General features: G+C 43.6%; 1 gene segment (V, D, J or C); it reads left to right on the top strand.

Annotated features, from left to right (window-relative positions):
* Window positions 1–12627: 12627 nt before the first annotated feature.
* LOC126958314 (T cell receptor alpha chain constant-like) overlaps window positions 12628–21907 on the top strand; it is a 55888-nt gene continuing 46608 nt past the window's right edge. The window contains 1 exon segment of the C gene segment in view: window positions 12628–19433. Within this exon segment, the coding sequence occupies window positions 19421–19433 (13 nt within the window).

Here is a 21907-nt window from a genome sequence, read left to right as displayed (position 1 = left end):
CTTTCCTGTCTTAGCACGACAAATTAGGTCCCAGATGAGCAGGCCCTCGCATTCAAACCAGAAATTTTAAGGAGGAAGCCAGATTAACTTTACTCGGGAGACCTAGTAGACTCTGACTTTAAAGGTTCTTTTAATCCAGCTGTTTTTAGGGAGAGCTCTGTAAAAGCTGAAAGAAATGTTGTTATTGTTTTTTTAAAAAAGTTAAAATTCTATGGAGTGAAAACGAAGATGTTAAATATTTGATTGGCAAAGAAACTGAAAAATCTGGACCATGTCTGCAACTGCTAAAGGAGGCTTTGTGAAGGAGAAAATGAGCAGCCCAGGGAGACCCTGTGCTAAACTTCTCTGGTTAGTGAAATTCACGCCATCCTCTGCCACAGCCTTGGACTGCTAGGAGGGCAGATCAGATGTCTTCCTCAGTGGGGAGAGGGGGGCCCTTGTTGGCAGTTTCTGTAAAGCCTTGTGCTGTGGTGTAACTCAGGGAGCCCAGAAGCTGGTATTTGGCCAAGGAACCAGGCTGAGCATCAACCTGAGTAAGTATGACAGGGTCAAACTACATGCAGCTGGCTACAGTCTTTTCCTTTCTTGACCGTGTCCTGCAAGCTCTCCTTGAGGGACATATACTCATTTTGCATAGTCCTTTATAAAGAAGTAGACCAGCAAAAACAGGAAAGCCCTCAAATTTCCACTTTTAAACACATCCCTGTAAAAACTCTCTTGCTTCGCTCCCCTTCTACAATCAGTTTCTAGTAAATCAGAATCCAGTGAGCTGATACGCAATTTCAATGAAAAAAACAGCAGAGAAATAGTTACCCCAAGAAGTGCAAAAAGTAGAAACTATCTGAGTACCAGCCAGGGGAAGATAATTAGGAAAGAAAAAAAAAGAAAGAAATGGATTACTGGAACTGTGATGGCAGCTTAGTCACAAAGAAAATGATTTTTAAAAAATTAAATTTTAATTTTAAAAACTTTAAAGATATATATACATACACACACACATACTCATATATAAATATATATATATCAGGGCTCCATTGCCCTCTGGAACCCCAGCACCCACCTACAGCAGCTGCCTTCTGGACTTATTAAATAACCTATAAACCTGTAGTTTAATGAAGAGTTGAGCAATCGAGACCATATTGACCCCCAGGACCCTTCTGCAAAGAGCAGCTTCTGTTCCGGTTTCTGTAAAGCCTTCTGTGACTGTGAGAATAGTGGAAGTAGCAACTATAAACTGACATTTGGAAAAGGAACTCTCTTAACTGTGAATCCAAGTAAGTTCGAGGGGAGTGGGGGACGGGGGAATTCAAACACTTCTGATTTAAATTACTTGTCCTTCCAAAACATTCCAGCTTAGGTTCCAAATCTAATGTTTGTGCTGGGGGGATATGGTGCCCATCAGAGGGATTAGAACTCCACTGTACAAAGACTAAATTACTTTCAGCCCAAAACATTCCTATCATCCATCTTAAACAAGATTATTGGTGCAAGGAGAAAAACTGAATACAGAATCCTGAGGGATCCAGCTAAGGGTCAGGAAATGTTTGCCAAAAAGATAAAGAGGAAATTGGCATATTGTGACTATGCAAATGCAGTAGACCAAATATAAATTGTCCTGACTTAGATGCTAACACTCCTCTTAAATTTATCGCCTGAAATAATGGGGCCCTGCAATTTCATTAACTAATGCTGAAAATTGTATAAGCAGGCTCCTTTTCTTCTTTTACCTTCACTTTATCTCTCTGAAAAGAACTGTTCTCAATCCCCAGTCTGGGAACTGAGGTCCCGTGGGTGGAGCTGTCTGGTTAACTCAGGCAGGGAGCATTTAACCCCACTTTTTCCTTGGTTACCAAAATAATGGATTCAGCCTCCTAGTTCACCTGAGAAGGGAAAAATTCATCTGTCCTCTGAGTCGTGAGAAGAGAGCAGCACATTCTCTCCTTTCAAATATACACCCACCCTTCCGTAATGGTAATATGTGAGTACTTAGAAAGTTTTTAAATGTTAGATATAAAAGTAAGGCACTGTGGTTGCTAATAGCCCTTCTGGAAAATCTGTGCTGCTGGTGGACTTCTGAAAGTGGTGCTTATAAACTAAGCTGGAGAAGACTGACTTGTAAAATTCAGATAAAATGAAAACGGGAAAAACTTGTCCAAGGGCGCCAGTCTCCTAAGTGCCCTGATGTTGAGTAAAGGCCAGATGCCCTGGTTTTACTTACTCAGATCTGCTTTCTATGATTAAGAAGAGATGCCCACTAGAGAGAGGCACTTTGAAAAACACAGCCCAGGCAAAATTCTTAAAAAGACTGGCTCTGGTGGCGGGTGGTAAAGCATTCAGTGACACCATGTATGCAGCATTGAGGGAGTTAATGCAGACTTGTGAGCAGACAGCTTGGAATGTTCTGGGATAGGCCCTGCCTGAAGAACATGCAGTGTGGTTAGCCGTCAAGTTCCCATGGGCAGAAGTGCCTTGCTCAGCAGGGGCAAAATCAGCACGTCTGTGGCAACAGCAACAATGAATAATATATGATGTTGTTAAATCCCAGGCGTTCAGCAGTCTCCACTGAGGTCTTATCAAATTAAAGCTTCGAGGGCATTCATATGAACATCCCAGGAGACTCAAGGACTCAGTCGCTTTTCAGAGGGTGGGCAGCCAAGGCTAGGGACCAGACAGTTGGCTTTTTTCTCTGGTTTCTTACCGGAAACACACCAGGGCGGGGATTTGTGGTGGGTTTTCCAGAATGCAGAGAAGCTGGGAGCCCCTCTCAGCACTTGGTCAGCCTCTTAGGGGACTGAGAACTGTAACAACTCCTACCCTTCAAAATGTTGACGAGGTCAGGGAGTTTGGCAGCCTTACCAGGCAAAGAAAATATCTGTGCAAGGCTAGCATTCTTCCAGAGCTCTGGACGGTAATTGTATGCCAGATTTTCCATGCAGTGGACTCTTTAGCTGCAGGAACTACATGGCAAGGCTGGAGTCCAAGGAACCCATGATTACATTCTGTTTTTCTGCAGTAAGTGGAACACAGAGATTATTGCCACAGCAACACTTTGGTGCCTATCTGTTTGAGGGCCTCAGCTGAGGGCAGGCATCTGGTTTTGCTTATGTCCTATGGAGGCTGAAGAGAAGATGGGAAGCTCTTTAGATAGTGAATACTGTGAAATAGTGAAGAGATAGGAAGGGTTGTTTGACTCCCTAACTGCTGTCCTTAAAAAAATGGATACGTCTTCTTAGCTAAATAATAGCCTTTTCTCTCACCCTTTTCATGACAGTAAGCAAGCTAAAACTTTAACCCTTTGTAATAAGTGGTTGCTTGAAGAGATGACTAAACAGGCTAGCATAAATTCAGTCCAAAAAAAGTCTGAGTTAAGAAAACTAAATTCAATTAAAGAGGTATTTGTTTTTCATACCCTTTGGGGACAGGGTTTGATCATCACCACATCATGAAACTGCCTGGATTTTGTTCTTCCCATTTTTTGTGACATCCAGACACAGCCAGGGAGACTCCCAGGATTCCTGTGGTTGTGTCTGTTGGCAACAGAAGCATTGTTTGGTCAAGGGATGAAATTTACAGGAACCCCAAGTAAATGTGCAAAAGCCTGCCTCCAACAGAGACCTCACTTAACCCTACCACTGTGGCCACTGGGCTGCTCTGTGGGGTCAGAACACCTCAGGTGAGACTGTGGAGTGACCAGATGTCCTGGATTTCCTGGGATTCAGGCGTTTTCCAGGACAAAGGTCTTTCTTTGCTAAGCCCAGAATGATCCCCAGGATCGTTAATCACCATAACAAGGCACAGATAAAAACTTTTTTCTGTGAGCTACTACTTACATTTCTCCAGATTCAAGACTGACAAAAAAGCTAAGTTGTGTGAAAGCTCAGTTAAATGTGCCCATCGTTTTTATTTCTTATGCTAGGGCATGAAGGGAAACTCAGGAGATACTGTTTCTTGAGGCTGCAGTCTAAACCTCATCTAATTCTGGTCAGTCTCCAAAAAGCTGAACACTCTCCTCCTGTCTCAATTCATTGTCATCAGAAATGTGTGACACCTCGAGGGGATGGGAGGACATGTCTTGAAAACTGATCAGAGAAATTGTCCTGAAAATGATGCTGTAAAATGGAAATTAGACCTTTAGAAAGAGAGATGCTGAACATGAGAAATCAGTAAAGCCTCAAGACAAAAACTAGAGGAAATGGAGAGAGATGGGAGGCAGGAAGCCGGCCCTGGGGGGAGGCAGCAGGTCAGTGTCCCAGGACCAGAGGCAGAAATGGTCTTCCGACCTTTAGTGGGAAGAAACTGAGCCTCACAGCGCTGGGCCCCTTTGGGTGAGTTCATTCTCCCCAGAATAAAAAGAGGAGGAAGTCTGTGAGCTTCAGAAGTCTCCCTAGGGTTCTTGTAAAGGCCTCCAGTGCAGTGCTAATGCTGGTGGTGCTGGCTATGGAAAGCTGACATTTGGACAAGGGACCATCTTGACTGTCTACCCAAGTAAGTGTAACAGGACACAGCAGTATAATGGAAATTCTGGAATTTCACCCCAGTGTCAGGTTTCAAAGAACCAGATATTGCTTAAAGTTAAATGGTGTCCTCTGAGGTCCTTTCTCTTCTTTAATCTCAATATTCATAGATTTCCTTTTGGACCCTGAGTTGTTAGGTCTGTCTCCCTGCTGCGTGTACAGCTGACCTTGACCCTGGAAAGTCAGAATCTTTCCTGCTTTCAGGGTCTTCTATGGAGGTGATGCCCTAACTTTTTTGAGGGGGAGGTCACCCTTTCCAAATGACTCCCCTGAGTAACCTATTCTAATGTTTAGTGGCATTCCCTGTCAGAAAGTCCTTCCTTATGTCAATCTTAAATTATGCTTGGTATAGCCGAGGCCGTTTCCACCAGCATCATCCACAATAAAGAGGAAAATTGAGAGCAGGGTTTGAACAGGTATGTGGTATTTGGTTCAGAATGGGTTTTAAATGAAAGCGGAGAGGGAAAAAATGAAAACTGAATGGGAATCTGAGGTCTTATTTCAAATCCCTCTATGTTTCCTGTCTGTTGTCTCCTTTTGCTTCTATAGATGCAACACTACAAAGAGAGAGAGGGGGAGAGAAAGGATAGACAGAAATAAACATCCACTGTGTCCATTCCCTATCGCTGAAACCACCAGGCAAGGGATTACAATTAATTCCAAAGAGTTTCAGATACACGGCTTAATACCTTTCTCCTCGTGGTAACTTGTATCCTGGCTGATAATTAGAGCAGATAGAAAGATTTGGCTTTGGTGTGTTTGCCGCTGCACCCCACTGGGAAGAGACGGAAACTTGACTGTTTTTTAAGATTCATAAAGTTCCGTCAGTCGTTGTAAAACTCCCTGAAGCAGGGAGATGCGTGACAGCTATGAGAAGCTGATATTTGGAAAGGAGACACGACTAACCGTGAAGCCAAGCAAGCTGGAAAGACCTAAAACTCAGTGTTCCTTATGTGCTTTTGCTCCCTTCCCTGTTTCAGGCCTTTTGGCTCTTTCCTGTAGGGATTCTAAGGGAGTCAAATGGAAATGGATTAAAGAGAATCTGGAGCCCCGTGGGTGCTCAGAAATGATAAATGAAAGGAATAAGAGACAGAAAGGGAAACAAAGTTGAAAAGCAGGAATATGCTTTTCACTGCAGCATGATAAGACTGAGATGGAGGTGGGTGTCAGAGAAGGATGTCATCACTCCAGTTGCTATTACAGAACACTCTGTTTTCCTAGGATTGCTATCAAGGGCAGTGTCCTCTTATGCCAAAGGGATGAGTCAAGTCCCTATATTTCTGGAGTAGCTGCCTTTGGGCAGGCATAGTTGGTCAGGCAGATAGTACAATCCCAGTTCAGTGTGCATGGAGGAGGCCACCTGACATTGCCACCTGTATCTGCTCCATTCAGTGGCAGCATAAATTCATGCCAGGGGGATGTGGATTTGGAATATGCCGGTGCCACTACAAGGCTGAATATTGAGTTGTTGTGATCATCTTGAATGTGTGAGATGCCTCCAAGTGAAGTCTGGTTCTAATGAGCAGGGTGCAGGTTGGACCAATATTGCCCATTTTCTGTTGAGTTTCTCCAGGCCCAGTGGTGTGGGAGCCAACATTAAGAGACTGACATTTGAGCTGAGGATCCTATTGACTGAAATATGCCAAAGGGATCTGAAAGGCCAAAACTGCCTTCAGAGCTCAGCCTTTGTTGTTAGCTCTCTGGCAGTTGTCATTTCAGCAAAATGCATCCACTTAGAAAGGTCAGCTCTTCATTAGGCAGACAAATGAGAACAATATATTGACCAAAGATAAGGAGTTGGGAGCCCAGATCTCAGCCTCTGAGAGCCTGGCATTTCCACTTCTTTAATCACGTGAGCCGGTGAGCATATGCTGTCTCAGAGAAAGCAGATCAATGGTGCCTGAGGACCTGGTGTCACCAAGCTAGGGCTTAGAGACGGAAATGAGATGCAGATGGGGATGTTGTGTGAATTGGGGAATAATAGAGAAGGGAGGAGGAGACAGGGAGTTCAATGATGCTTTTTAAAACCCGCAGCATATGAGAAATTGTAATGACACAAAGGTGAAGAAGTATGTATTGCATATAATCCTAGCAAGTTTCCTACCATTCCCAACAGAATCTGGCCTCACTGTAGCTCCAACTCACAGATCCTATAGGTAATGCCAAATGGTACCTGAGATGCCTTTTGAAATGGCATCAAGAAAGACTGGGCTCTGAAATCTTTGAGAGCCACCTGTCAGTTATTGTAAAGGTTTGGATGGCTGTGTGACAACCTCCTACAACAAGCTGATGTTTGGGCGGGGGACAAGCTTATCAGTCATTCCAAGTAAGTCTCCCTGGGATGCTGCCTGTGGAGTGTGGTGGGGCTAACAGTATCATGCATTAGGGCTTAAATGGCTTTGCAGATGGCATGGTGGTTGAGGACACAAAATTGAGAGAATCAAGATACACTGACTCCGATCAGAAAAACAGGTCACATAATAGCAAATATAGGTTTAGTCCTTAAAAGGTAGCATAGATAACATGGGACTTGAACATGGCAATTTGAAAAACAACCTGTGGTCTGTCAGCACGTTCTCACTGCATATGGGGGATAAACAGAGGTGAGGGAATAAGCAATGGACATTGTATAATGGGGGTGCTAGGGAAATGAGGCAGGTCAGAAAGAAGCAAGGTGATCAGAGCCCCATACAGGGTTAATCTAGAGAAGATGAATTGTTCCATAAGGTTCACAAAGAAATAAAGTCCAAAGATGTAATAAGGAGTCCTGATTAAAATCCACTTCAGAATCATATGATCATCAGGAGAGAAATTAAGTCTTAAAAGAAAAAGAATTTTTTAAATGCCCGAGCATAAAACAAATGGACCTACACCTTTAATTAGACAGCAAGCCGCACAAGATGCACATTAGCCTTCCTTTTAATCCCCTCTCAGGAGGAATGAGTCCCTCCAGCTGCACATGGTCACAGCTGCTCTAAGCCCTGAAGCTCCTTGCCAGTAATACCCTCGCTCCTGCTCCTGCACAGGGGAAGGAGATGCCTGCCTGCCTGCCGGTCTCTGCCTTTTGGTCCGTCGCTTGGCGGGGCCCCAGGTGTAAACTCTGGTTGTCTCTTCTGCCTGGTTTTTGTTGAGCTTCCTATCACAGTGGAACACCGGTAACCAGTTGTATTTTGGGACAGGGACAAGTTTGACAGTCATTCCAAGTAAGTCAAAGAAAATTTTCCATCACCATTGTGTTGAGCAAACCCTTTAAATTGCAGAAACAGCTGTCAAAGTCTGCTACTCTATTTCTCTGCTTCTAGGTATAGCTTTATGTGGACCAGAGTAAAGAGGCGCCCCCACACCTGAGAATGATTTATGCTTGGACAGGTCCTTATTTCACTCCTTGAAGTGTCTATCTATCTATCTATTATCTATCTATCTATCTAACTATCATCTATCTCAGAAATAGTTGTTTTTAACAGTTAGTTCTGTGCCTCACCCAAATTGTCATTAACTAAATGCAGATGTGCTGCCACACTGATAAACTTCATTGGAAGAAAACAAAAAAAACAAACCCAGAGAATGTTCCTTGAACATTCCTGAAGTAGGGGAGCAGGCGATGTCACTTGAAGTGATAGCTGGCCTCTCTAGGTCACCCCCACATCTGTGCCAACCAGAGAAGCTGGGCCCTTTGTGGCACAAGCCTCAGGAGCAGAGAATGGAGGGACATTCCCAACTGAGAGGAGAGGGACTAGGAGGCTAGAAGGGAAATGAGGTGACTTTACAGAAAACTGAATATGGGATGGTGTAAAGGGATGAGAAAGATGGCAGGGGGGTCCACACTCACTCTTGTATTTAGACCTGGGGGATGCACTGATAGATACCACGTGGAGAGAGAAAGAGGATTTCTGTTTCTCTCTGAAGAAAAATGTGGCAGGAAAATCAAAAGAGATCGCACATGTCAAGCCTCTCCTAATTACAGTCGTTCATTCTAGTTTCTCTCAGTTGTCCAGCAGGAAATGGTAGGAAAGGGTCACTGGTGCCTTTGATGTCGTGGAAGCATTGCAGGAAGGAGATTTACAAGAAATGGGGCAGGGGTTTGCAGTAGAGTTTGGAGAGTTTAGAGTGATGGTTTTTGTAATGACTTAGAACACTGTGTGTCTAACTTTGGAAATGAGAAATTAACCTTTGGGACTGGAACAAGACTCACCATTATACCCAGTAAGTTCTTCATCCTTGGTCAGGAAATCAGGCTGCATAAGATTCTGGGGGTCATAGTAGACACGTGGGCTTACAGAATTTTCATCTCTCCTTGTTCAGAACTGGTAGAGACAGGCAGCAACCAAATATCTGAGTTTTCTGGGGGAACTCCAGTCCTGACTATTTAATTCAAAACTAGAAAAAATGCTTCACAATTCTGTTTTTGCTGCTGCCATCAAGTGCTAATGTGGCATGTGAAGAGAATTCAGGCAGAATGACTGCATCTTCACTTTTATCTTGTGTGATAGTTTTAACTTTGAGTACTGCAAGTATTTGGGAGAAATGGTAGAAACATAGAATATCAAAGAGACAAGCAAACCAAGAGACCCAGAGAGGCAGGCAGACGGAACGTCAGGCAGTATAATTTTACAAAACTAATTCAGTGTTGTGTCTCTCTCTGCAAATGGCAAGGTATCTGGAAAGGTGCTAAGAGCTAGTGCTCTGGGCGGGGCAGGATTATCTAAATAGAACACCAAGCACTGATCTCAAGGGGAAAGTTTAAACTTGGAAATCTCTGGGTTTGATTTTTTCTTTTTTTCCAATGAAGTTTATTAGTGTGGCAGCACATCTGCATTTAGTTAATGACAATTTGGGTGAGGCACAGAATTAACTGTTAAAAACAACTATTTCTGAGATAGATAGATAGATAGATAGATAGATAGATAGATAGATAGATAGATACTGGATATATATACACAGGGTAGAAGAATGTGGGAAACATGGGCAAATAGATTCTTTTGCACCTGCAATTAAAAGCTGTGGAAAAGTTGAATATGTTCACTTCGTAATCAAAGACAACCACACAAAATAGAACAGAAAGCACACTTCCAAGAGCGAGAACTGGAGGTATGGAACCTTTCTGTCTTAACCACTCAGTTGCCTAGAATAATCTTTTTTATGTTTTGCTGCATTAGAAATTAAAGGCATGAGTATTGAGGATTTGGGTAGGTCAGACTTTTATAGTGACAATTACATTACAAAGCACCTCTCAGCTAGCTTGGATAAAGCACCTTTAAACATCAAAGTCTTTTTCTTCTCTCTGGATAAGATAGGAAAACAGTCTTTCCCACCCTGTATCTAAGGACAGGGGGCTCAGAGAGTTCCAGACTTACAAAGTGAGACTGCAGCAGAGCTGAGCCGTGGGACCTGGAGGGACCCAGTGACGGTCAGTCTGCTGCCTCCCACAGGTGCTATAGTAGCCACAACCGTTCAGGGAACTGTCCCCAGGTGAGAACGTAACACACGCAGGGAAAAATCCCACTGCTACTAAGAGCAACTCAGCATAAGAATGTCCTACCCAGCAAGGGACAGTCAGAGGGCTCTAAACCAGAGCCCCAAATATTTAAAAACTTTACCTGGAAGCCAGCTATAACAAGTTTGTTTTCCAAGTCGTGCTTCCAGAAGCTGTTGGTGGTTGGTAGTTGCTAAGGGTTTTGAAACTAGAGGACATCACAGCAGAATGGAATTATTTGGAACAAGGGGCTATGATTAGAATTCATGAGATGAAAGAAGATTCTGGCTAGAGGACTAGAAAAATCCTGAAAGAAAAGATACAGTAAACCTTGGGGGAGTTGTAGCATTTACCCTAGTCCAAGCAGCAAAGAGCAGACAAAAGCCAAATTCCAATAAACAATTGGCCTTTTTACTTTTACAAGTTCCTGCAATTATTACAATGTCTTCAGACTCTTGGGCAAATATCAACAGATCCTAAATGCAAAGTGGAACAGTCCTCTGTTTCCAGAACCAAGTAACTTGGCCCCACCCCACACACTACCCACGCTCAACCACTGTTTTTGTAGAGGAGTTTGATGCTGTGTGGACTATGGAAACAAGCTGATCTTCGGCACAGGAACCATTCTGAGAGTCAAGCCTTGTGAGTATAAAACACACTCAAGTCCCAACCTGGGTTTCATTGCATATTAAATAAATTTTTTCTGGCTGAGAAGTATTTGATTCTAAAGAAAGGAAAAGTGAAATTCCAGGTGCAACACAAACATTTCATTAGTGTGATTCATTAAGAATTTCCATGTGTTGCCTTTGAGAGCATTTATCACATCCATTCACTGGTGAGACCCACAGTTTTAAAATTCAGTTAAATTTGAAAAAAAAAAAATTGTCAGCATCTCTGTGGACCACAGTGCTTGCTATTTGGGTGTCTAGACTTCCAAAATGGAAACCTCAATCTGTAGTTTTGAGCTTAGAGATTTATCCTGAGCCTGCGACTTAGAGATGTGTAAGAAAAGCTACACACTGCTGGACTTTGTAGGGCATTTGTGGGATGAGTGTCATGAAGAAGCCTGGGTAGACGGGTTGGTGAGGAGACACTGGTGACAGGTGTCTGCCCTGTTTCTGTAAAGCTGCTGACAGCAGTGAGAAGAAAAGCAGCGGAGATAAGCTGACTTTTGGGACCGGGACTCGTTTAGCAGTTAGGCCCAGTAAGTCTGAGCAGAAAGTAAGATCTTTATGCCTTTTCCTATTATTCGTTCTAGCCTGACATTTGAGTTGTCCTCCTTTGGATTCCAGATCAACAAACCGTGGTGTCTTTTCATACTCCTTTTAATATTTGTGGCTAAGGGCCCTCCATTCTTCCCATCTCTCCTACATGAGGGTCATGTGGCCAGGTCCACACTCATCAAGAAACCAACAGTGAGGCAGTTGGTTGGCAGTGTGTCAAGAAACTGAAGTCATCATCTCCAGGGCCCTTACTCTGGTTATGTGTGTTTCAAGCTTTTATGCCAGCAACAGAGGAGAGGGAGAAGTGACCAGTAGCAATGACCAGGGCTATTAGCTGTACCTGGTGTCTGTGGGTTTCAGAGCAGCTGTGGAGGTTCTGGGAAGTTCAGGGCATGAGTTTTTCTGGCAGAAGGGGTTTATGTAAAGGGTTGGCCCAGAGTGCGTATTCAGGAGGAAGTGCTAACAGACTCACCTTTGGCAAAGGGACTCATCTAATCGTCCAGCCCTGTAAGTGCTTTTGCCTGGGAGGTGGGGTTCAAAATGCAGTCCTAATGGGGGCGTTTCTAGACATTGGCTTATGTGCTTCTGGTGTCACTACTATTGTTGGCACTGTCCTAAGTACATGGGAAGTTTTGAGCCATGTAGAGAAGGAGGTGATGCAGTTTGTGCTTTGGAGGACTCCTGAGATCTGCCCTTTGTCAACTGTGTTTGAGTGGGAGTCCATCATTGGAAAATCTGGATGCCAGCAGACAAAAGATATGAGCTTAGGATGGGTCACAAACATATGGAGGCCACTTTGCCAGCAGCACCTTTGCAACGAAAACTGCTCTCATAGGAAATGTGGAAATGGCTGTGTAGATAGAGATTTGGCCATTTCTCCTTTTCTGTCTTTATACCTTCTTCTCTACCTGACTTAGGGACCTTAAATTAGAACAGTTATTAATCATTTGATTTCTCGGCCCCATCACTCATCAGGTATGACAAGAGGGATTCATTAAGATAAAACTCAGAAAGAGAAAGGACAAAGAATTCAACTCTCAATGTCTTCAGAGTTGAACCTGACAGCTCCTCTGCCTTAACCATCTAGTCAGCACCCCATGATCAACTGAGGTCAAAAAGGGCAACCAGCAGGTAATGTTAGTCAAGTGGGTATCTGGCCAGAGCCCTGCTGCCCTCATAGGAATTAATACTGTGGAGTTTGGGAAAGGGAAATGAATCCGTGAGGGCTCACCCAGGTTGCCCATCTGGGAGAGATCATGGGGAGAGTTCTGAGTGAGGGAGGGAAGACCAGATGGAAAGCCAAGCAGCAGGTTTCTGTTATGAAGCATCTCACAGTGTAAACACCGGCATTGCCAGTAAACTCACCTTTGGGACTGGAACAAGACTTCAGGTCACCCTTGGTAGGTAACAGAAACTGTGAGGTAACTTAACTGTGTGTTCCTTTAAAACAAGGGAGACTGCAGAGGGGATATCCTGGTTGGATGTAGTCCTTCCTTCCTTCCAGCGGGAGGTGATCTCACTGAGGATACATACCTGCATTCAGTCAGTTCTTGTGCTATTTTTATACCTGTTACAGAGGTTTTCCTTTCCACCTGTGAAAACAGAACCTCTCTGCTCCAAGCTTCTTCAGTCTTTATTACCCTGTGTATATCCTTTAGAACAGTGGTTTGGGAATTAATTTATCGTCAAGACTTTGTCACTCTGGGCAACAGAATGAAAGGGCTCTCAAATAGAGAACAGAGAGTCCTGAATACTCAGATAACTTTTCCAGAGTGATATGTGTTATGTGTAAATGGGATGAAGTGGGCTAGTATGACCTTCTAATGGCTGTTTTGGAGACACACTAAGGAAACTTGCTTAATATCCTACACCCTTAACTTGTTAGAACATTGGTGAAGTAAAAGCAAAACCTTGACCCTCTAAGAACATAAACAAATGCCGACTCCTCTCCCCCAAAGCACTGCCATGTTTCATTATGTGCAATTATGAAATGAATACATGATAATTTATATGAAATTACATAGATGAGTAGTTGGGGCATTTTGAACCTGTGAGTAAGATGCAAATTGTAGAAGTTCTGGAGCATCTCACCAGGCAGTTCCTCATACAAAGTGGTCCCTGAAGACAAATAGTGTACCTGGGCATGATTTGTTTGCAGTATTGGTTTATGCACTGTTCGAGGACCTGTTTGAAAGCTGATTACGTCCCAGTGTGCCAATTTGGGGTCTCAATTAACTGTGCTTAGTGCACTGAAAAGTGCCCATGTTTACAGTCTAGAAGCAGGACAAAATGGCCCCATTCCTGTAGGAAAAGAAGAACGGAACTGTGTGTGGTGTGGTACTTGTCAGTGCTGCTCCTCCTTGTCCCTGCCATGCTGGGAGCTGGCTGCAAGGTTTCCCCAGGAGGTTTTTGTTAAAGCATGTATTACTGTGACAATAACAATGACATGCGCTTTGGAGCAGGGACCAGACTGACAGTAAAACCAAGTAAGTTGGGGGAATGGTTCAATCTTAAAAGCTGACCTGAGTGAGCGGTGGTGCTGTTCTGGGCAGTTTCTGTCGGGTTAAGACACTGCCACTCCCAAGAGGACCTAAGCACCTGGTTTCTTTGTGCCTGAGACCCTGAGCTGGTTGGAAGTCTGTTAGTTGATGAATTCTGGCAATCCTAAGAATTAGGTCAAGAAGAAGTAGAAAATTTCACTGGTTTCATCATTGGCTCTGGATATATAAAAATGCTAAATATAAGCCAGGCGCGGTGGCTCACTCCTGTAATCCCAGCACTTTGAGAGGCTGAAGCGGGCAGATCATGAGGTCAAGAGATGGAGACCATCCTGGCCAACATGGTGAAACCCCATCTCTACTAAAAATACAAAAAATTAGCTGGGCGTGGTGTTGGGCACCTGTAGTCCCAGCTACTCAGGAGGCTGAGGCAGGAGAATCACTTGAACCCAGAAGGCAGAGATTGCCATGAGCCAAGATCGTGCCACTGCACTCCAGCCTGGCAACAGAGCGAGATTCCATCTCAAAAAAAATAAAATAAAATAAAATAAAATAAAATAAAATAAAATAAAATAAAATAAACAACTATGGCTGAGAAAGTGGCATGGTGCTCCTGGTCCCTAAAATAACCACTGGACCCCCGATGTTGACCTCCTGTGCTGGGTGCTATTGTCCTTATGTGCCTCTGGCACAAGCATTCTGTCAGAACCCAGTGTTCTAGGAAGAAAACAGGGGATTTAAGATCAAGTTCAGATCTATCTGCACAGCCAGCTGTTAATTTTAGAGAACTGTCCTGACCTTGTAAAGGAACTGGGAACAGAGGCTGCAAGGTGGGGAGACTTCCACTAGAGGGGAAGATGATCTCACTTTCTCAGTCTCCCCCTCCATCCTTCCCACCTGTTGATTATTGTAAAGCCCCATAGAACTGTGTGAATTATGGAGGAAGCCAAGGAAATCTCATCTTTGGAAAAGGCACTAAACTCTCTGTTAAACCAAGTAAGTGTTGGGGATTCAAAGTCCTGATTTATCATCAGGACTTTGTCACTCTGGGCAACAGAATGAAAGGGCTCTCAAAGAGAGAACAGAGAGTCCTGAATACTTGGATAACTTTTCCAGAGTGATATGTGTTATGTGTAAATGTGATGACGTGGGCTAGAATGACCTTCCAATGACTGTTTTGGAAACACATTAAGGAAACTTGCTTAACATCCTATACCCTTAACTTGTTAGAACATTGGGGAAGTAAAAGCAAAAGCAGTAAGTGCAGCTAAGGTACAATGCAGAGTGAGTGAGAAGAGACTTGCCAACTCCTTTGTCTGTTATATCTTCCCTCCACCTTCACCCTTGAACCCCACAGAATTGCTCCTGTCCATGCCCCTGGCTGTTTCCAGTCCGGACCAGCACGTCCTTCTGCTGGACATAGGAAATCCCCAGACTTCATAACATGTCACAGGGCCCCCTCCCTCAGGTGGCAGATCTCAATATTGATCACCCACATCACTGTGGGGAGTGGTGACCTTGTCAGCAATGGTCCCATGGAAGAGGGAAGCTTTATTTACACCATCAAGGGCCCATGGATGATCCACAGTCTGTATGACTGCTGTGTGATTGGTTTCCAGACATTAGCTTTAATAGGAATCATAGGAGAAGGGACAGGGTGGCTACTGCAAGGGGTTTTTTGTTTAGGGAGAACACACTGTGGAACTCAAACTCCGGGTATGCACTGAACTTCGGCAAAGGCACCTCGCTGTTGGTCACACCCCGTGAGTTCTTGTGGTTTACTAATTGTCCTTTCTGGAAAGAAATCCAATGGGACCTGTTGAAACACAGCTGAATTTAATTGCTTTGCTTAGCATGCAGTTGTTAACTATGTCTGATGTGTGAGCAAGATATGAATACATGTTTCCCTGGAGGCTGGATTTGGTTATCAGGTCTCGGGGCAGTTTGATAAATTGTACTAATGCTGCAATCACTGTTTTTCAAAGGTCCACAAAGCACGTTGCGGCTTTGGGAAAGGCAGAGATAAGAAACAAAGCTTTGTGATAGAGACAGAAACAAGCCCATGAAAAGGGAAGCTACCAAAGCAATGGCATAGCCAAGGAAGTGTGTCCTCAACAGATAAGAGGCAAGAACCCTGTTGAGTTGATGCTTGTGTCATCTGGTAGAATTAAAAAATAAGGCGAGTGAGCTGGGCGCAGTGGCTCACGCCTGTAATTCTAACACTTTGGGAGGCTGAGGCGGGTGGATAGCTTGAGGTCAAGAGTTTGAGACCAGCCTGACCAACATGATGAAACCCCATCTCTACTAAAAATACAAAAATTAGCTGGGTGTGGTGGTGGGCACCTGTAATTCCAGCTACTTGGGAAGCTAAGGCGGGAGAATCGCTTGAACCCAGGAGGCAGGGATTGCAGTGAGCTGAGATCGTGTCACTGCACTCCAGCCTGGGTGATAGAGCGAGACTCTGTCTCAAAAACAAAAGGAAAGAAAAACAGAAAAATAAGGCGAGTGGACTGAGGACTCAAGTGAAGAGAGGGGCAGCAGGAGTTCCAAGCTTGGCATGGCTTTCTTCCTCTAGGAGAATAGCAGAACAATGTAACTTTTTCTAGAGAGAGAACAGAACCCTTGAAGTATCACATGGATGGGCTTGCTTGTTTGGATAGCCCCCTTCCTCACCGCAGGTCCCCACATGGACTTCACCCCCTTACCTAGGCTGGCCAAACCAACCCTATGGGAGAGGCAGAGAATCCCAGGACTAGGGAGGGCCTCCCCACATCCACTAGATTATCTGTAATAAAACAGAATATTCATCCGAGTTGTGAAGCTGTCAGGGAGCAGGTAATCGTGATGGATTATAAAAAGCAATATTGAAAATTGTACAAGCTATCTCCACACCTGGAGAATTCAGTGGGTTTTTTGGTTGTTATTGGGGTTTTTTTCTGTTAGAATTACAGAAACAGGGGTGCTTTCCTGCAGGCACCCTATTTGCAAAAATGTCTGCCATCTCACATTTCAATAGTATTTCATCAACAGTTCTCTGCACATGAACCAGCTGTGACAATAAGGTAATGTGGCTGATTTGTTAACAAATCGAGTTCACACATTTCAATGAGTGGCCCAGTCAAAGCACTCGGCTTGAAGCATCCAACACTGTCCATTGCTTGCCCCCTCACTGAAACCACCCTCAAAGGTCAAAACACTTTCTTTTTGTAGCATCCATGATGGCTGTATCTTTTAAAGGTGGATTTTACTTTTATTGATAATCAAAATCCTTTCAGAACCAAGACTATTAAATTTAGGAGGGAATCGACTAGTTACTGATACTGTTTTGGATCCAAAAATAGATGTGACTATAAAATAATGTCATAGGTTTGTTTATGTGGCTCATAAACTGGCTCTCAGGGGGAATCCTAGATGGAATATTTCAGAGGGTTCAACAGTCCTTTGGATATTTAAGTCCTCACATGTTCGCTAAATCAGCCTCTTTAATTAATAAACACGCATAAAGATAGCATGAGATTGAAGAACTTTTGCAAACTCAGACCCAATAGAAGCAGTGAAGACTTTCTCTATAAATTAAGATATAATCCCAAATAAATTACTTTTAGAAAAATATGAGGTCAAGGCCTTTCAATGGGGAAAGTGCATGTAATGCCGTATTTATTCATGGAGAGTAAAGCTGCTTCCATAAATGGTAACATTGTGTTGGTTTATGTAGAGACTCATAACACTGTGACTACCACAGGAAACTACAAATACATCTTTGGAACAGGCACCAGGCTGAATGTTTTAGCAAGTGAGTATTACAGACAAGACAGGCTTTATTTTAAATGTTGTTGGTGTTCATGTTTGAGGGACAAGGGAAGGTAGGACAAGGGAAGTACCCGTGTAAACTGTGCAAGCTAAATTCACTGCTATCTGAAGTGGCAATTCTGGGTCCCTCTATTCTGGACAGGAGGGGTGAAGGAGAGCTCTGAGGCTTACCGTGATGGACTTGCTGCCAATTTCATAAGAATTGTATCCATCACTAGAAATATGTTTATGACTTGAAGGTCTCGAGAAACTCCTGTAAACACAACAGGAGTTCTGTGTTCTTTATTCCCTTCTTTTAAAACTATATTCTCACTTTACATTTTTTACTCATTTTTCTGCCTCTTTTTATGCCCCTCTCCTCTGTGCAACTCAATGCTTCATCTGGGCATTCATGTTTTGAGAAATCATCTCAAGGGGAAATCATGTCCAGATCCTAGCATGTCACTCAAAGCTCTCTAAAATCTGGGCCCTTTCTGTTCTCCAAATTTATTTCCAGCGATTCCCTTTCATGAATGCTCTGCTCCAGGAAAACTAGGCATCTGCCTCCCTTGAATATTTACACATGCCCACACCTGTACCCTGTGTCCACACATCAGACATCCTGGCCCCACCACCTAAAACAGGCTTGCACAGGTGACAAAATTTGGTTTCACCGTCTCTCAGCCTTGAAACTCAGCATAGGCATTACCAGATTTAGTTTCATAGGAATGGTGTGAAAAATTATATCATTTTTTAATTAAGCAGGCCAAGGTAAAAGATCCATCAGACAAAGAAGCAAAGTAGGAAGGAGAGAGACAGCTTTTGTAATGGGTTTGGAAAGGAGAGATCTGTCCCCTGAAGTAACACTAACATAATCTAAGTAGGAGATTTACAGGCTGCATGTTTGTTGGTTTCCCTTTGGAGTGCTCCATCCCTAATGCCAGTTGTTAAGCCCCTGGTCCTCAATGTGGCCGGGGGTGAGGAAGTGGGAGGAGACCATGCTGGCCACTCAGTGGTGGTGTCCATGGAGTTTCGGGCTCAGACTTTCGGGCTCAGACTTTCTGTGAGGTACCTCAAAATTGAGAGAAGCTCAAAAGGATCATGCAGGAAAAATGGGAGAAGCCACCTTCTTAGTCATGAGAGGATTCTTTCTGATTAGTCCTTGAGCTGTGTTGTGTCCTGGGGAAGGGATGGTGAGTGGAAAAGTCTCTCCTAGGACAAGGATAGGCAGTGGTGAAAAGTCCTTTTCCTGGTGACTAGCAAAGCAGGGGATGAAAAGATCTGGAGTTGGAGTCCAGGGTGGATTCCAGGGCAGACAATTGCATAGAACTGTCTTGAGTTGTGTGAATTGAAAAGGTTGGGCAGCCCTTCAGATGTTCCTGAGCTGACTTTGGTCAGAGGTGCCTGGCTCGAGCACCCGGAAGGTGTGATTAGCACGCCAACCCCTCCTGCCTGGTAGACCGTGACAGCTTCCCTCAATCCCTCCCACTGTGACAACAGTCTCTCTGACTGCTTTTGCTTTGGTGCTGTGGACATAAACTGTCCCTACTATGTCCAAGTGAGGTATATAATTTTCAGAACCCTGGAGAATTATTATCTAAAACAACAGTGGATATGCTAGGATTTTGGCATTCAGTATTCTGGGCCTGTGCAGGAAAACTCTTTCTTTAGAACATGTAGAAAGACTATCCTTTATTTATCCAGCATGGAAACAGTCCTGAAATCCAAACTGATACTGGGATCCTGTGCCAGGTTATTACTGTGACAATTACTTAATATTCTCTGTGCTCATAATATCGCTCCTTCCAGAAGATCTTTAGGGAAAACTTAGTTCAGTTTCTAGGAGGTTTTTGCTCAGCTGAAGATCACTGTGTGAATAATAATGCAGGCAACGTGCTCACATTTGGAGGGGGAACAAGGTTAATGGTCAAACCCCGTGAGTATCTCTGCTGAATCCATAATGAATGCACTAATTTCAAAAGGAAGCCATAGCACTGAGCTGTTTTCTGTTTTCTCTACTTAATTTTTTTATATTCATTCTAATGGTTACATGTTATCAATACATGGCATATGTATAAGTGAAAATGGACATACATATAACTACCTGGCATGGGAACAAATGTGCTGGAGAAAAACATGATTTCTTGTCCTTTTTGTCTTAACCATTTGGGTCAGAAAGTCTGACTGAGTAGAACATGGGCTGGGTGAGCACTGCAGTGGGGGAATCCTTCTCCAGCGGCTTTGTCAGGATTATGCTCCTTGCTGGCCTGGTCAGAAGGCAGCTTTGTCAGGAGGTGGAGGGATGAACTAGTTAACCTCAGAAGAGCCTTTCCACCCTGACCATGCTGTGAATAGACCGCCATAATAAACAGTCTTTTCCGCTGCCTCTGGCCAGGGTCCCAGCTGGAGGAGAACGCCGGCCAGATTTGGGGATTGAAAGGGATTTCCTGATACACATTGGCCTGGTCGGTTTTGGTAAAGCTTTCTATGACTGTGTAATGCTGGCAACAACCGTAAGCTGATTTGGGGATTGGGAACAAGCCTGGCAGTAAATCCAAGTGAGTCTTCATGTTAACTCTGTCAAACCTGTCTGTGCAGTTTGAAATATCTCAGAAATTGCCTCCTTCTTTTTAGCCCTGATGTTTAAAATACCTAGTTATGGCTAGTGTTTTCTTCCTGTCCACCAAAGCTGAACCCTTGCCTACCCCTCAATCAAAATAACTAGGTAGAGGGATCCAGATGAGCAGGGTAGGAAGGCCATTGGAGTGTTCGGCTGTTTTCTTAGAGATCAAACATATTCGTGCATTCCAAAAGAGCCTGTCTGGGAGCACTGAATGTTACAGAAGGTGAGAGTGTGTAGCACATTTCATGGCCGCTTTAGTCTGCACTGTGCCAGCCTCACCGTGGGCCATTGGTAAATACTGCCGCTTTCCAGCCAAAGACAGGTCAAGTGCTGGGAACTCTCAGGACTCACAGTCATGCTCGTGACCATGCTAGAGCACATCGCCCCAGTGTGGATTATCCAGAATGACTCAAACTTGCCATGTAACTCCTGCACCTCTCAGTTCTCTTTGGCTTAGAACCTCATTGTGGATGTGCTAGAGGTAACAGGAAAGGAACTGATTTCATCCTAATTCTGGCCTCTTCTGAGAAGTTATTCTCTGCAAGAGTCTTCAGGAGCATCTTACAGACCACCTACACTGTTCAGAATTTTGTTCCACACACCAAATTGTGTTCCCAGCAGTGTCTGCCGTGGCTTTGACGGAGGCCAGGTCCTGAGTCAGTTTTGGAGCTCCAGGCTTGGCAAAGCTGGATAAGGGCAAGGGGAGTTGTCCACAGAGCCAAAGGGCTTCAGGAAACACATCTTGGATACAGACATTAATGAATTTCTAAATGGGTTTCTATGTGCTAACCTGATAAGATTCTCTGGGGAGAAGGTCATCCTTACCTTTGCAGCTCTAAATATAAGACACATGCAGGAAAAAAAAAAAAAAAAAGAATGGGAAATGTCTGTTACAGTGCCAAAATGAAGATAATGGGTATAAATATTGGATTTGTTTTAATATTAAGTTTATGAAATGTAAGTCTTTCAGAAGAACTATCTCAGGATATATTTATTAGGTCAATGCACTATCTTATCAATGTGACTAGTATACACCCTTCAAAGGAGAACCCAAAATGGCAGGCAGGGGAGAGTGGCTAATGAAAGGTATGGCATAGAGGTTAAGAATATGAATTTTAGAATCAAACTGTTCAGACAAATCCTAACTCTGCAGGTTACTTAATCTCTTTATGCCTCATTCTTCTCATCTGTAAAATGGGGATGGTAATAGTACCTAGCTCACTGAGATGTGATGAGATTTAAAGAGCTAATACCTGTAAATGGACCTTGCATAGTGGCAGGCCGATAGAAAGTTTTCAGTTAACATGTTTTTATTGCTACTACGTCAGGTTGCTGGAGGGAAGGGAGAAAAATGGAAATGATCCCCATTGATAGTTTTTGTAAAGTACAGCATTAGAGTGTGCCTCTAGCAACACAGGCAAACTGATCTTTGGACAAGGGACAACTTTACAAGTACAACCAGGTAGGTCTGGATGTTTCCAAGTGAACTGCAGTTATCCACTCTGTTCCTTTTTTGTTTAATCTTCTCTGTCTCAACTTCTAACCAAAGACTCTTACTCTTAGGTTATATTTTCCTTTTAAAGTAAGTAGAATGTGTATAAAGTCTGGTTAATAGGGTCTTTTCTAACTCACTTGGTTTCAGCTAGAGGCAAAAAGAGGGGTGTATTGGATCTGGAATTCCTAGGTTAAGGCTGAAAGGATGTCAGTTTGGCTGACTTGGAAGAAATAAAAACATCAAATGTGAGTGGTTCACACAAAAGACGGTGATTTTTCATAATAATATGCTA

The sequence above is a fragment of the Macaca thibetana genome, chromosome 7 (assembly GCF_024542745.1).
Source record: "Macaca thibetana thibetana isolate TM-01 chromosome 7, ASM2454274v1, whole genome shotgun sequence".
Lineage (NCBI taxonomy): Eukaryota > Metazoa > Chordata > Mammalia > Primates > Cercopithecidae > Macaca > Macaca thibetana.
The sequence above is the reverse complement of the archived record's forward strand: the minus strand, read 5'-3'. Positions and strand labels throughout refer to the sequence as shown.